This window comes from Poecilia reticulata, unplaced genomic scaffold (genome assembly GCF_904066995.2).
Source record: "Poecilia reticulata unplaced genomic scaffold, P_reticulata-male-v2 Scaffold_35, whole genome shotgun sequence".
Classification (NCBI taxonomy): Eukaryota; Metazoa; Chordata; class Actinopteri; order Cyprinodontiformes; family Poeciliidae; genus Poecilia; species Poecilia reticulata.
In genome coordinates this window covers 188,597-200,885 of record NW_027675133.1, presented here as the reverse complement: position 1 = coordinate 200,885, position 12,289 = coordinate 188,597, and the positions used below count along the sequence as shown (strand labels likewise).

At 57.7% G+C, this 12,289-nt stretch overlaps 1 protein-coding gene across 1 annotated transcript in view; it reads left to right on the top strand.

The window, feature by feature from the left end:
• frem1b (Fras1 related extracellular matrix 1b) overlaps window positions 1-12,289 on the top strand; it is a 44,198-nt gene that overhangs the window by 22,516 nt on the left and 9,393 nt on the right. The window contains 12 exon segments of the mRNA XM_081604353.1: window positions 5,437-5,578; window positions 5,702-5,900; window positions 6,530-6,554; window positions 6,556-6,792; window positions 8,499-8,722; window positions 8,725-8,799; window positions 8,802-8,917; window positions 10,276-10,477; window positions 11,140-11,284; window positions 11,364-11,493; window positions 11,816-11,888; window positions 11,963-12,112. Of these exon segments, the coding sequence (XP_081460479.1) occupies window positions 5,437-5,578; window positions 5,702-5,900; window positions 6,530-6,554; window positions 6,556-6,792; window positions 8,499-8,722; window positions 8,725-8,799; window positions 8,802-8,917; window positions 10,276-10,477; window positions 11,140-11,284; window positions 11,364-11,493; window positions 11,816-11,888; window positions 11,963-12,112 (1,718 nt within the window).

Sequence of the window (12,289 nt, the reverse complement as noted above, 5' to 3'; positions counted from 1 at the left end):
AGGGGGCAGTCAGTCAGGAGGGGGCAGTAAGGAGCGGAGCTGTGGCCTCCAGTCAGGCAGAAGAACACGTCTCCTTGGCAGCTGCTGCTCTCCTGGTTTCCTGCAGGACGGAGCTGCAGCTTCTCCTGCGTGGATTTTATTTCCGAGTGAAGAAGCAAACAGATGGTTCCTGATGTCAGAGCCCCCCAAACCCCCCAAGCCCCCCAAACCCCAACCTGCCTGCAGACGTCCAGCATCAGCAGCTCCTCTGCTTGCTGCCTCCCGCTACAGCTACCAGCTACACTGGATCCAGAACCTGGTCCAGAAGTACCAACAGGGTCAGATATCTGCAGTTTTAGTCTCATCAAAGTCCTGAAAATGTTTCAGAAACCTTCAGACAGAAAGGACGCATATAGAAATAAAAAACATTTTGAAACAGCCATCTGAACGCAGCGCCGGCCATCTTTACTGCCTAAATAGAGCGCTGCAGCGGCCATCTTTACTGCCTAAACAGAGCGCTGCAGCGGCCATCTTTACTGCCTAAACAGAGCGCTGTGGTGGCCATCTTTACTGCCTAAATAGAGCGCTGCAGCGGCCATCTTTACTGCCTAAACAGAGCGCTGCGGCGGCCATCTTTACTGCCTAAATAGAGCGCTGCGGCGGCCATCTTTACTGCCTAAATAGAGCGCTGCGGCGGCCATCTTTACTGCCTAAATAGAGCGCTGCGGCGGCCATCTTTACTGCCTAAATAGAGCGCTGCGGCGGCCTCTTTACTGCTAAATAGAGCGCTGGGTGGCCATCTTTACTGCCTAAATAGAGCGCTGCGGCGGCCATCTTTACTGCCTAAATAGAGCGCTGCGGCGGCCATCTTTACTGCCTAAATAGAGCGCTGCGGCGGCCATCTTTACTGCCTAAATAGAGCGCTGCGGCGGCCATCTTTACTGCCTAAATAGAGCGCTGCGGCGGCCATCTTTACTGCCTAAATAGAGCGCTGCGGCGGCCATCTTTACTGCCTAAACAGAGCGCTGCGCCGGCCATCTTACTGCCATAAACAGAGTACTGCGGCGGCCATCTTTACTGCCATAAACAGAGCGCTGCGGCGGCCATCTTTACTGCCTAAATAGAGCGCTGAGGCGGCCATCTTTACTGCCTAAACAGAGCGCTGCGCCGGCCATCTTTACTGCCTAAATAGAGCGCTGCGCCGGCCATCTTTACTGCCTAAACAGAGCGCTGCGGCGGCCATCTTTACTGCCTAAATAGAGCGCTGCGGCGGCCATCTTTACTGCCTAAATAGAGCGCTGCGCCGGCCATCTTTACTGCCTAAATAGAGCGCTGCGGCGGCCATCTTTACTGCCTAAATAGAGCGCTGCGGCGGCCATCTTTACTGCCTAAATAGAGCGCTGCGGCGGCCATCTTTACTGCCTAAACAGAGCGCTGCGCCGGCCATCTTTACTGCCATAAACAGAGTACTGCGGCGGCCATCTTTACTGCCATAAACAGAGCGCTGCGGCGGCCATCTTTACTGCCTAAATAGAGCGCTGAGGCGGCCATCTTTACTGCCTAAACAGAGCGCTGCGCCGGCCATCTTTACTGCCTAAATAGAGCGCTGCGGCGGCCATCTTTACTGCCTAAACAGAGCGCTGCGGCGGCCATCTTTACTGCCTAAACAGAGTACTGCGGCGGCCATCTTTACTGCCATAAACAGAGCGCTGCGGCGGCCATCTTTACTGCCTAAATAGAGCGCTGAGGCGGCCATCTTTACTGCCTAAACAGAGCGCTGCGCCGGCCATCTTTACTGCCTAAATAGAGCGCTGCGCCGGCCATCTTTACTGCCTAAACAGAGCGCTGCGGCGGCCATCTTTACTGCCTAAACAGAGCGCTGCGGCGGCCATCTTTACTGCCTAAACAGAGCGCTGCGGTGGCCATCTTTACTGCCATAAACAGAGTACTGCGGCGGCCATCTTTACTGCCATAAACAGAGCGCTGCGGCGGCCATCTTTACTGCCATAAACAGAGCGCTGCGGTGGCCATCTTTACTGCCGTAAACAGATTACTGCGGCGGCCATCTTTACTGCCATAAACAGAGCGCTGCGGTGGCCATCTTTACTGCCGTAAACAGATTACTGCGGCGGCCATCTTTACTGCCATAAACAGAGCGCTGCGGTGGCCATCTTTACTGCCGTAAACAGATTACTGCGGCGGCCATCTTTACTGCCATAAACAGAGCGCTGCGGTGGCCATCTTTACTGCCGTAAACAGATTACTGCGGCGGCCATCTTTACTGCCATAAACAGAGTGCTGCGGTGGCCATCTTTACTGCCATAAACAGAGCGCTGCGGCGGCCATCTTTACTGCCATAAACAGAGCGCTGCGGCGGCCATCTTTACTGCCATAAACAGAGTGCTGCGGTGGCCATCTTTACTGCCGTAAACAGAGTGCTGCGGCGGCCATCTTTACTGCCATAAACAAAGCGCTGCGGTGGCCATCTTTACTGCCATAAACAGAGCGCTGCGGCGGCCATCTTTACTGCCATAAACAGAGCGCTGCGGTGGCCATCTTTACTGCCATAAACAGAGCGCTGCGGCGGCCATCTTTACTGCCGTAAACAGATTACTGCGGCGGCCATCTTTACTGCCATAAACAGAGCGCTGCGGTGGCCATCTTTACTGCCGTAAACAGATTACTGCGGCGGCCATCTTTACTGCCATAAACAGAGCGCTGCGGTGGCCATCTTTACTGCCGTAAACAGATTACTGCGGCGGCCATCTTTACTGCCATAAACAGAGCGCTGCGGCGACCATCTTTACTGCCTAAATAGAGCGCTGAGGCGGCCATCTTTACTGCCTAAACAGAGCGCTGCGCCGGCCATCTTTACTGCCTAAATAGAGCGCTGCGCCGGCCATCTTTACTGCCTAAACAGAGCGCTGCGGCGGCCATCTTTACTGCCTAAATAGAGCGCTGCGGCGGCCATCTTTACTGCCTAAATAGAGCGCTGCGCCGGCCATCTTTACTGCCTAAATAGAGCGCTGCGGCGGCCATCTTTACTGCCTAAATAGAGCGCTGCGGCGGCCATCTTTACTGCCTAAATAGAGCGCTGCGGCGGCCATCTTTACTGCCTAAACAGAGCGCTGCGCCGGCCATCTTTACTGCCATAAACAGAGTACTGCGGCGGCCATCTTTACTGCCATAAACAGAGCGCTGCGGCGGCCATCTTTACTGCCTAAATAGAGCGCTGAGGCGGCCATCTTTACTGCCTAAACAGAGCGCTGCGCCGGCCATCTTTACTGCCTAAATAGAGCGCTGCGGTGGCCATCTTTACTGCCTAAACAGAGCGCTGCGGCGGCCATCTTTACTGCCTAAACAGAGTACTGCGGCGGCCATCTTTACTGCCATAAACAGAGCGCTGCGGCGGCCATCTTTACTGCCTAAATAGAGCGCTGAGGCGGCCATCTTTACTGCCTAAACAGAGCGCTGCGCCGGCCATCTTTACTGCCTAAATAGAGCGCTGCGCCGGCCATCTTTACTGCCTAAACAGAGCGCTGCGGCGGCCATCTTTACTGCCTAAACAGAGCGCTGCGGCGGCCATCTTTACTGCCTAAACAGAGCGCTGCGGTGGCCATCTTTACTGCCATAAACAGAGTACTGCGGCGGCCATCTTTACTGCCATAAACAGAGCGCTGCGGCGGCCATCTTTACTGCCATAAACAGAGCGCTGCGGTGGCCATCTTTACTGCCGTAAACAGATTACTGCGGCGGCCATCTTTACTGCCATAAACAGAGCGCTGCGGTGGCCATCTTTACTGCCGTAAACAGATTACTGCGGCGGCCATCTTTACTGCCATAAACAGAGCGCTGCGGTGGCCATCTTTACTGCCGTAAACAGATTACTGCGGCGGCCATCTTTACTGCCATAAACAGAGCGCTGCGGTGGCCATCTTTACTGCCGTAAACAGATTACTGCGCGGCCATCTTTACTGCCATAAACAGAGTGCTGCGGTGGCCATCTTTACTGCCATAAACAGAGCGCTGCGGCGGCCATCTTTACTGCCATAAACAGAGCGCTGCGGCGGCCATCTTTACTGCCATAAACAGAGTGCTGCGGTGGCCATCTTTACTGCCGTAAACAGAGTGCTGCGGCGGCCATCTTTACTGCCATAAACAAAGCGCTGCGGTGGCCATCTTTACTGCCATAAACAGAGCGCTGCGGCGGCCATCTTTACTGCCATAAACAGAGCGCTGCGGTGGCCATCTTTACTGCCATAAACAGAGCGCTGCGGCGGCCATCTTTACTGCCGTAAACAGATTACTGCGGCGGCCATCTTTACTGCCATAAACAGAGCGCTGCGGTGGCCATCTTTACTGCCGTAAACAGATTACTGCGGCGGCCATCTTTACTGCCATAAACAGAGCGCTGCGGTGGCCATCTTTACTGCCGTAAACAGATTACTGCGGCGGCCATCTTTACTGCCATAAACAGAGCGCTGCGGCGGCCATCTTTACTGCCATAAACAGAGCGCTGCGGTGGCCATCTTTACTGCCATAAACAGAGCGCTGCGGCGGCCATCTTTACTGCCGTAAACAAAGCGCTGCGGCGGCCATCTTTACTGCCATAAACAGAGCGCTGCGGCGGCCATCTTTACTGCCATAAACAGAGTGCTGCGGTGGCCATCTTTACTGCCGTAAACAGAGTGCTGCGGCGGCCATCTTTACTGCCATAAACAGAGCGCTGCGGCGGCCATCTTTACTGCCATAAACAGAGCGCTGCGGCGACCATCTTTACTGCCATAAACAAAGCACTGCGACGGCCATCTTTACTGCCATAAACAGAGCGCTGCGGCGGCCATCTTTACTGCCATAAACAGAGCGCTGCGGCGGCCATCTTTACTGCCATAAACAAAGCGCTGCGCCGGCCATCTTAACTGCTGTAAATAGAGCGCTGCGGCGGCCATCTTTACTGCCATAAACAAAGCGCTGCGGCGGCCATCTTTACTGCCATAAACAGAGCGCTGCGGCGGCCATCTTTACTGCCATAAACAAAGCACTGCGACGGCCATCTTTACTGCCATAAACAAAGCACTGCGACGGCCATCTTTACTGCCATAAACAGAGCGCTGCGGCGGCCATCTTTACTGCCATAAACAAAGCGCTGCGGCGGCCATCTTTACTGCCTAAACAGAGCGCTGCGGTGGCCATCTTTACTGCCTAAATAGAGCGCTGCGGCGGCCATCTTTACTGCCTAAAGAGAGCGTTGCGGCGGCCATCTTTACTGCCTAAATAGAGCGCTGCGGCGGCCATCTTAAGTGCTGTAAATAGAGCGCTGCGGGCGATGGCTGAACGATGGCTGGTTCTGGTTCTGGTTCTGCTGGATAGACTTGATGGGTTTTGGTTGGTTGTGTTTGAAGCTGGTTCCAGATGAGGTTCTGTTGGAGGTCCAGACCAACTTGTCTGTTGTTGCAGGAACGCCGGACTGGACCTGGACTCTGGGCAGCGCAGACTGATCTCCGGCGCGGTTCTGGAAGCCGCTGATCTGGACACACCTGCCCACCAGGTGTTCTACTTCATCAACTCGGCACCAAGATTTGGAAAACTTCTACTGAAGGTGACGAGTCTCTCTGAGCTCCACTCTTACTTTGGAAGGTTTCCAGGTTCTGTTCCCTGACCCAAACGGACCGGTGCTGAAGAGTTTTGTCCCACCGCTCAGCTTCTGCCTCTGTTTCTGCAGACGGAGTCCAGCTGGACGGACCTTGAAGCGGGTCAGAACTTCACTCAGGAACAGGTGGAGATGAACCGGGTCTGGTACCATCACAGAACCAGCAGCGTCGGGTTCAGAGGTCATGACAGCTTCCGGTTCATCTTGAGCGACGAGGACAACGAGTCTCCAACTCAGAGCTTCCTGATCTCCATTCGCACGGTGGACCCAGGTCAGCCTCAGTGAACCAGAACCAGAACCAGAACCGACTCAGTGGATCCACAACACGTGTTTAAAGCGAACTGATCCAGTTTATGTCCACAGACCCGGTTCTGCAGCCCCCCGGGTCCGTCGGGTCCTGCATTATTTAGCGCCTCCTTCCTGTCATTTTTACCAGTCGGGTGAACACGGTTCCGCCGGGCCCGGCCCTTCTGGCGCCGGGCCCGGCGGTCCTGGAGGAGCCGAGGTGAGAACCGGCGGCCCTGTTAGGCGGTGAATAATTAACGGGGAGGAGGCGCAGCAGCTGTGGACCCGGCTCCTCTGGGTGCTGATCCGAAACACAAACACGGGTCGCTCCAGAACCCGGCACGCTGCTGAGCGAGGCAGGAGCTCAGATCTGGGTCAGAACTTTTTAGACTGATGAATGGCTCAGGAATTGGATCAGGTTCTGGCTTGATTCTGGTTCTGATCCACTTTTTCAACAAGGTGTATGAATGTTTTCACTTTGAGTTTTAGTTTTCCTGGTTGTTTCGACCCGTTAGACGTTTTGGTGTTTGTCAGTGGTTTAGTGTTCACAAGTTGCTGAAGTAGTTCTGGTTCTGGTCGGTTTCAGTACATCGGTCTTCCTGTGAACGCCTCCAGGTCAGATCGTCCTGCAGACCCGGCCGTCCGCTGCGGGAGGGACAGCGGCTCGTCCTGAACACCGACGTCCTGCTGGCGCTGGACTCGGCGGGCCGACCCGAGGACTTGGTGTTCGCCGTGTCCGGCCCGCCCCGACACGGCCTGGTCCACGCCGCGCGCCGACCCGGCCGCCCGCTGACCCGCTTCACCCAGCTGGACGTGGCGGCGCACCGAGTGTGCTACACCCACAGCAACGACCACGACTCGGACGTCGACTCGTTCAGGTGAGGCCGCACTCCTGGAGCGGGTTCTGGTTCTGATCACACATTTACAGAAACACCTGAGCTGATCCGGATCCAATCAGAACCCATCAGAACCTCTCCGTCTCCACGTTTCTGTCCCCTGAAAACGGCTGCAGCACATTAGGACGGATCGCTGGGCAGCGAGACAAGCCGGGGGGCAGATGGGGGGGAGGGGGGGGGCTTTTATAGCCAACTTGGCAGCAGCGGGTGGGGGAGGGGCAGGTCGGTGTGCGCAGGTCCGGGTTGTCACCCAGAACCGCGCCACCGCGAACCGCCGCCTGCTTGGCTGCAGACCGCCGATCTCAGCCAACGCAGGCGAGCAGCCAGCCGGCCCAGTTCCTGTCACAATCCTGGCTGCAGCCGATCGGATCAGAACCGGGCCAGAACTTTACGCTTTCTGCCTGATCCACAGAACCGGGTCAGCGCTTCACACTTCGACCCGGTCCGCGGGGGACGGACCACACGCCAGGCTTCTGGTCCCACTCATGATCAGCTTCTGTGTCCAGACCGTTTCTATGCTGACAGCAGAGAAGCTCAAAGGGCGGCTCGGGGGCCACAAGTGGCCCGTGGAATTACTTTGTGTGGCCCTGCCAGACCAATAGAAAGAAGGCTGTCAGACCAATCCTTCAGGAATTTTAATTTCAATTAACCAAATACATTCACTGGGATTTGATGGGCAACACACAGCGACCCGACGGTCCAACGAGTCCCGGGCCCGCAGGGGGCCCAGTCCCGCAGTGGGCCCGGTCCAGGACCCGCAGTGGGCCCAGTTACCGGTCCCGCAGTGGGCCCGGTCCCGCAGTGGGCCCGGTCCCGCAGTGGGCCCGGTCCAGGTCCCGCAGTGGGCCCGGTCCAGGTCCCGCAGTGGGCCCAGTCCCGCAGTGGGCCCGGTCCCGCAGTGGGCCCAGTCCCGCAGTGGGCCCAGTCCCGCAGTGGGCCCGGTCCCGCAGTGGGCCCGGTCCAGGTCCCGCAGTGGGCCCGGTCCCGCAGTGGGCCCGGTCCAGGTCCCGCAGTGGGCCCGGTCCAGGTCCCGCAGTGGGCCCGGTCCCGCAGTGGGCCCGGTCCAGGTCCCGCAGTGGGCCCGGTCCAGGTCCCGCAGTGGGCCCGGTCCCGCAGTGGGCCCGGTCCCGCAGTGGGCCCGGTCCAGGCTGTTGGTGAGTCAGGTCGTTAGCTGGTTCTGGGCTCAGCAGATTGTTTCGGGTCGCCTGACCATCAGAGCCTCCAGGCCTCAGTGTTCAAGTGACAGCAGATGATGAATTAGGGGCCAAACTGACAGACGGCCGTCCCTGGGCAAACATGGCCGCCGCCGCCAGATGCTGCTGCGCAGCGTGTGTGTGTGTGTGTGTGTGTGTGCATATGTGTGTGTGTGTGTGTGTGTGTGCATATGTGTGTGTGTGTGTGCGCTGCAGGGTGAGGACAGATCGGCACGGAGCTGTCAGGGCAAACACACACCAGCCTGTCCAGCTATTTTTATGTGGGCTCCTGTGACCCAGTCCTCATCATCCTTGTCTTACTGGGAGCTCACCCAGAACCAGAACCAGAACCAGACGTTGGGTCGTAGCAGAGCTCAGCAGGGAGCCTTCTCCTAATGAGTGCAGAATCAAACCTGTGAGGGTCTCATGATGTACGCTCATCCACCCAGCAGAGGGCGCTGCACATCACTGAACACGGATGTGTTTTGTCTGCAGGTTCGTCGTCACCAACGGCGCCTCGTCCCGTTCCGGCTCGCTCCTCTTCACCATTGAACGCAGCGACCGCATCCCTCCCACCCTCAGCACCAACGCCGGCCTTCGTCTGCGGGACGGCTCCGTCGCTGCCGTGACCCCTGACCTTCTGCGGCTCTCGGACCCGGACACCGCCGCCTCCGACCTGACCTTTGTGATCACGCTGCTGCCCAGGTACGGAAAGCTTCTGCTGAGGGAGCGCCGCTCCCTTCGCCGCCCAGGTTCCTCCAGACCGACATCGACCAGCTGGACCTGGCTTACCGGCACGAGGCGGGCGGCCCGCGCGGCCGGACCGGTTCTACTTCCTGCCAAGCGACGGAACCAACAGAGGCTACCTGGAGTTTGGCCAGCTGAAGGAGGAGCCTGCAGTGTTCAGCATCCAGGTGAGCAGCAGCAGGTAAACCTGCAGCGGTCCAGCTGGGGCCCCATCCAGCTCCTCCCCTCAGGGCCCCATCAGCCTCATCGTGAGGTCCGATCCGGACTGGACCTCACGGTTCCAACAAGGGGTGAAGTCAGAACCGGCCTGAAACTGTCTGTGTGGGTCTCTGCGTCCTGCAGAAATGGTCTAGAACCTCAGATGTAGAAAAGTCTTCAAATCCAGATCCGATTCTGACGAGCTCACCTGCCGGTCCAGAACCTCCAGAACCTCTGAGCAGAACCTTTCCATCCCGAGTCTAAGGTGGTCCTGCTTCTGCTGATTCCAGCGGCTGAGTCTGCAGCATGAACTGATGGTGACACCTGGTGGTCATACAGTGGAACTGCACCGTGAGGTTTTCCTTCACCGGACCTTCACAGAACCTCCACAGAACCTTCACAGAACCTCCACAGAACCTCCACAGAACCTCCACAGAACCTTCACAGAACCTCCACAGAACCTCCACAGAACCTCCACAGAACCTTCACAGAACCTCCACAGAACCTTTAGAGAAATTAGAATAATTTTCCTTCTAAACACGTTGGGGGCTGAAGGTACGAACTGGAACATAGAATAAATCTGTTGAATAAAGTTTCTGCTCATGGATCAAAATGGCAAAATAAATAAATGTCATTTTGGACATTTATGTATGAGGATGTTCAGGTGTCACAGTTTCCATCTGGAGTTTCCAAACTTGGACCTCGGTGTGGACAGAGTGCTGATTGGGGCCATTATCGCCCCCCCCCCCACCCCCCCTCGCCTATAGCCGTACAGTGACCCCCCCCCCCCCGCCTATAGCCGTACAGTGACCCCCCCCTCGCCTATAGCCGTACAGTGACCCCCCCCTCGCCTATAGCCTTACAGTGACCCCCCCTCGCCTATAGCCTTACAGTGACCCCCCCCTCGCCTATAGCCGTACAGTGACCCCCCCCCTTGCCTATAGCCGTACAGTGACCCCCCCCCCTTGCCTATAGCCGTACAGTGACCCCCCCACCCCCCACATTAGCGGTGCAGTGAGATCCCTCCATACATCAAACATCTCCCTGATCAGGATATTTGGATCTTTTTGTTTCTTACAGCTTGTTGTAGCATAATTAGCGATTGTGTTCCAACCTAGAACTCCTTCGCTAAACGAGACGATGGGTCAAATACCGTTTTAAGAACTTTCTGTAACTGATTCTGTTTTTTCATTCTGGAGTTTTGTTGAAAACGGATCCAGAAATCAGAAGAACTCAAGCTGAGCTCTGCACTGGAGGCATGGAGTCCAGTCGGTGCTGGTCCCGGTCTTTTGGGTTCCTGGTTGACCCATGTCTCTTCTGGACCCAGGTGGAACAGGTGGACCGGGCCGCTCCCAGTCTGGACTGCCTGGAGAGCCCCAGTACCGTGACGGACCTCGGCGCCGGCCGCTATGGCATCTTCATCACCAGCAGACACCTGCGGGGCTCGGACCCGGACAGCCCAGCAGAACTCCTGGAGTTCTCCATCATCACGCCGCCTCAGTTCGGATCCTTGGAGAATGCAGCCACAGGTAGAACCAGAGGTTTAGCAGCGGGTCAGAACCTCCTTTTCTGGTCCGTTTCTCCTCCTGTCTTTAACTCAGTCAGCACCAGAACGCACTGGGCCCCGTGTTACCCCTATGGGTCCAACAGCTAGAACCCGTCCGGCGTCGGGCAACGGCATGGGGCCACAGCATGGGGTCATGGCGTCGGGCCACGGCATGGGGCCAGCATGGGCCACAGCATGGGGTCAGCGGGTCGTGGGCCACAGCATGGGCACAGCATGGGTCACGGCGTCGGGTCTCGGCATGGGGCCACAGCATGGGGCCACAGCATGGGGTCACGGCGTCGGGCCACAGCATGGGGTCATGGCGTCGGGCCACAGCATGGGGTCATGGCGTCGGGCCACAGCATGGGGTCACGGCGTCGGGCCACGGCATGGGGCCACAGCATGGGGTCACGGCGTCGGGCCACAGCATGGGGCCACAGCATGGGGTCATGGCGTCGGGCCACAGCATGGGGTCACGGCGTCGGGTCTTGGCGTCGGGTCATGGCGCCGGGTCCTGGCGTCGGGTCTTGGCGTCGGGTCCTGGCGTCACGTCACAGCATGGGGTCACGGCGTCGGGTTCTGGCGTCGGGTCTCGGCGCCGGCTCTTGGCGTCGGGCCCCAGGTTATCCCCTCCTCGTCCTGCAGGGTCCGCCATCAGCCAGCGTTTCACCCAGCGCGATCTGGACCGGCGCTCCGTCCTCTACATCGTACCGATTGATGTGGATGTGACGGCCGACGGGTTCTGGTTCCGACTCGTGGACCCGGCAGGAAATGGAGCTCCACCTCACAGGTAGGTGTCCGCTCCAGTCACGTGACTCAGTACCTGTTGGTTTGGGTCCCAGACTCTGGTTCTGGTTCCGGTCCTGCAGGCTGGAGCTGTTCTGGTCCCGGGTCCAGTTGTCAGCCAGCTGCTACAGAACTTGCGAGACTTCTGGAACTTTGCAGATCCAGATCCAACGTGCTGGGCGGAGCGCCGACCCGGCTTACGTTTCCATCCAGGTGAGTCCAGGTTGGAACGAATCGGATAAACTATCAAACCAGAACCAATCTGAGCAGATCAAAGGTTTACCCACAGAGGTCAGAACTTACCAGGTTCTACAGGGTTCAGCCCCACAGTCCAGTTCCACGTTTTCCCAGCGTGTTGGACTGAACCCGGTTCTGACTGGACCTTGAAACTCGGAAGCTCCTGTGGTCCAGATGATCCCGGTAGAACCAGCTGCTGGGTCTTCAGGAAGTTTACTCCTCCAGCAGAGTTCTGATGGAAACCGGATCGGATCAGGACTAATTTGAATAACTGAGCAGAGCTTTGCTTGCTGCGCAGGTGGAGGAAGGATCGGCCAAAGCCGGCCGGGATTTCACCCACAGCTCAGCCGCTCTGATCCAGTTCGACACAGGTCAGGTCCAACGCCGGTTCTCCGTCCTGATTGGTCCACTGCCAGTCTGATGCGTTACATCCTGTTGGCTCCAGGTGTGAACGTAAAAACCTGGAGCGTCTTCCCGTTGGACGACGGCCTGGAGGAGAACCACGAGGCCTTCAGCGTCACTCTGAGGAACCCTCAGAACGCCGTCATGGGTCAGAGAAACACCGCCGCCGTGGAGATCCTTGACCCCCGCTCAGGTGAGTGCAGAGGCCATTTCTGTTTTGGTCTGTAGGTTGAGCTGTAGGGGGAGCCGTCGGGTTGTAGGGGGAGCCGTCGGCCAGTAGGGGGAGCCGTCGGCCAGTAGGGGGAGCCGTCGGCCAGTAGGGGGAGCCGTCGGGCTGTAGGGGGAGCCGTCTGGTTGTAGGGGGAGCCGT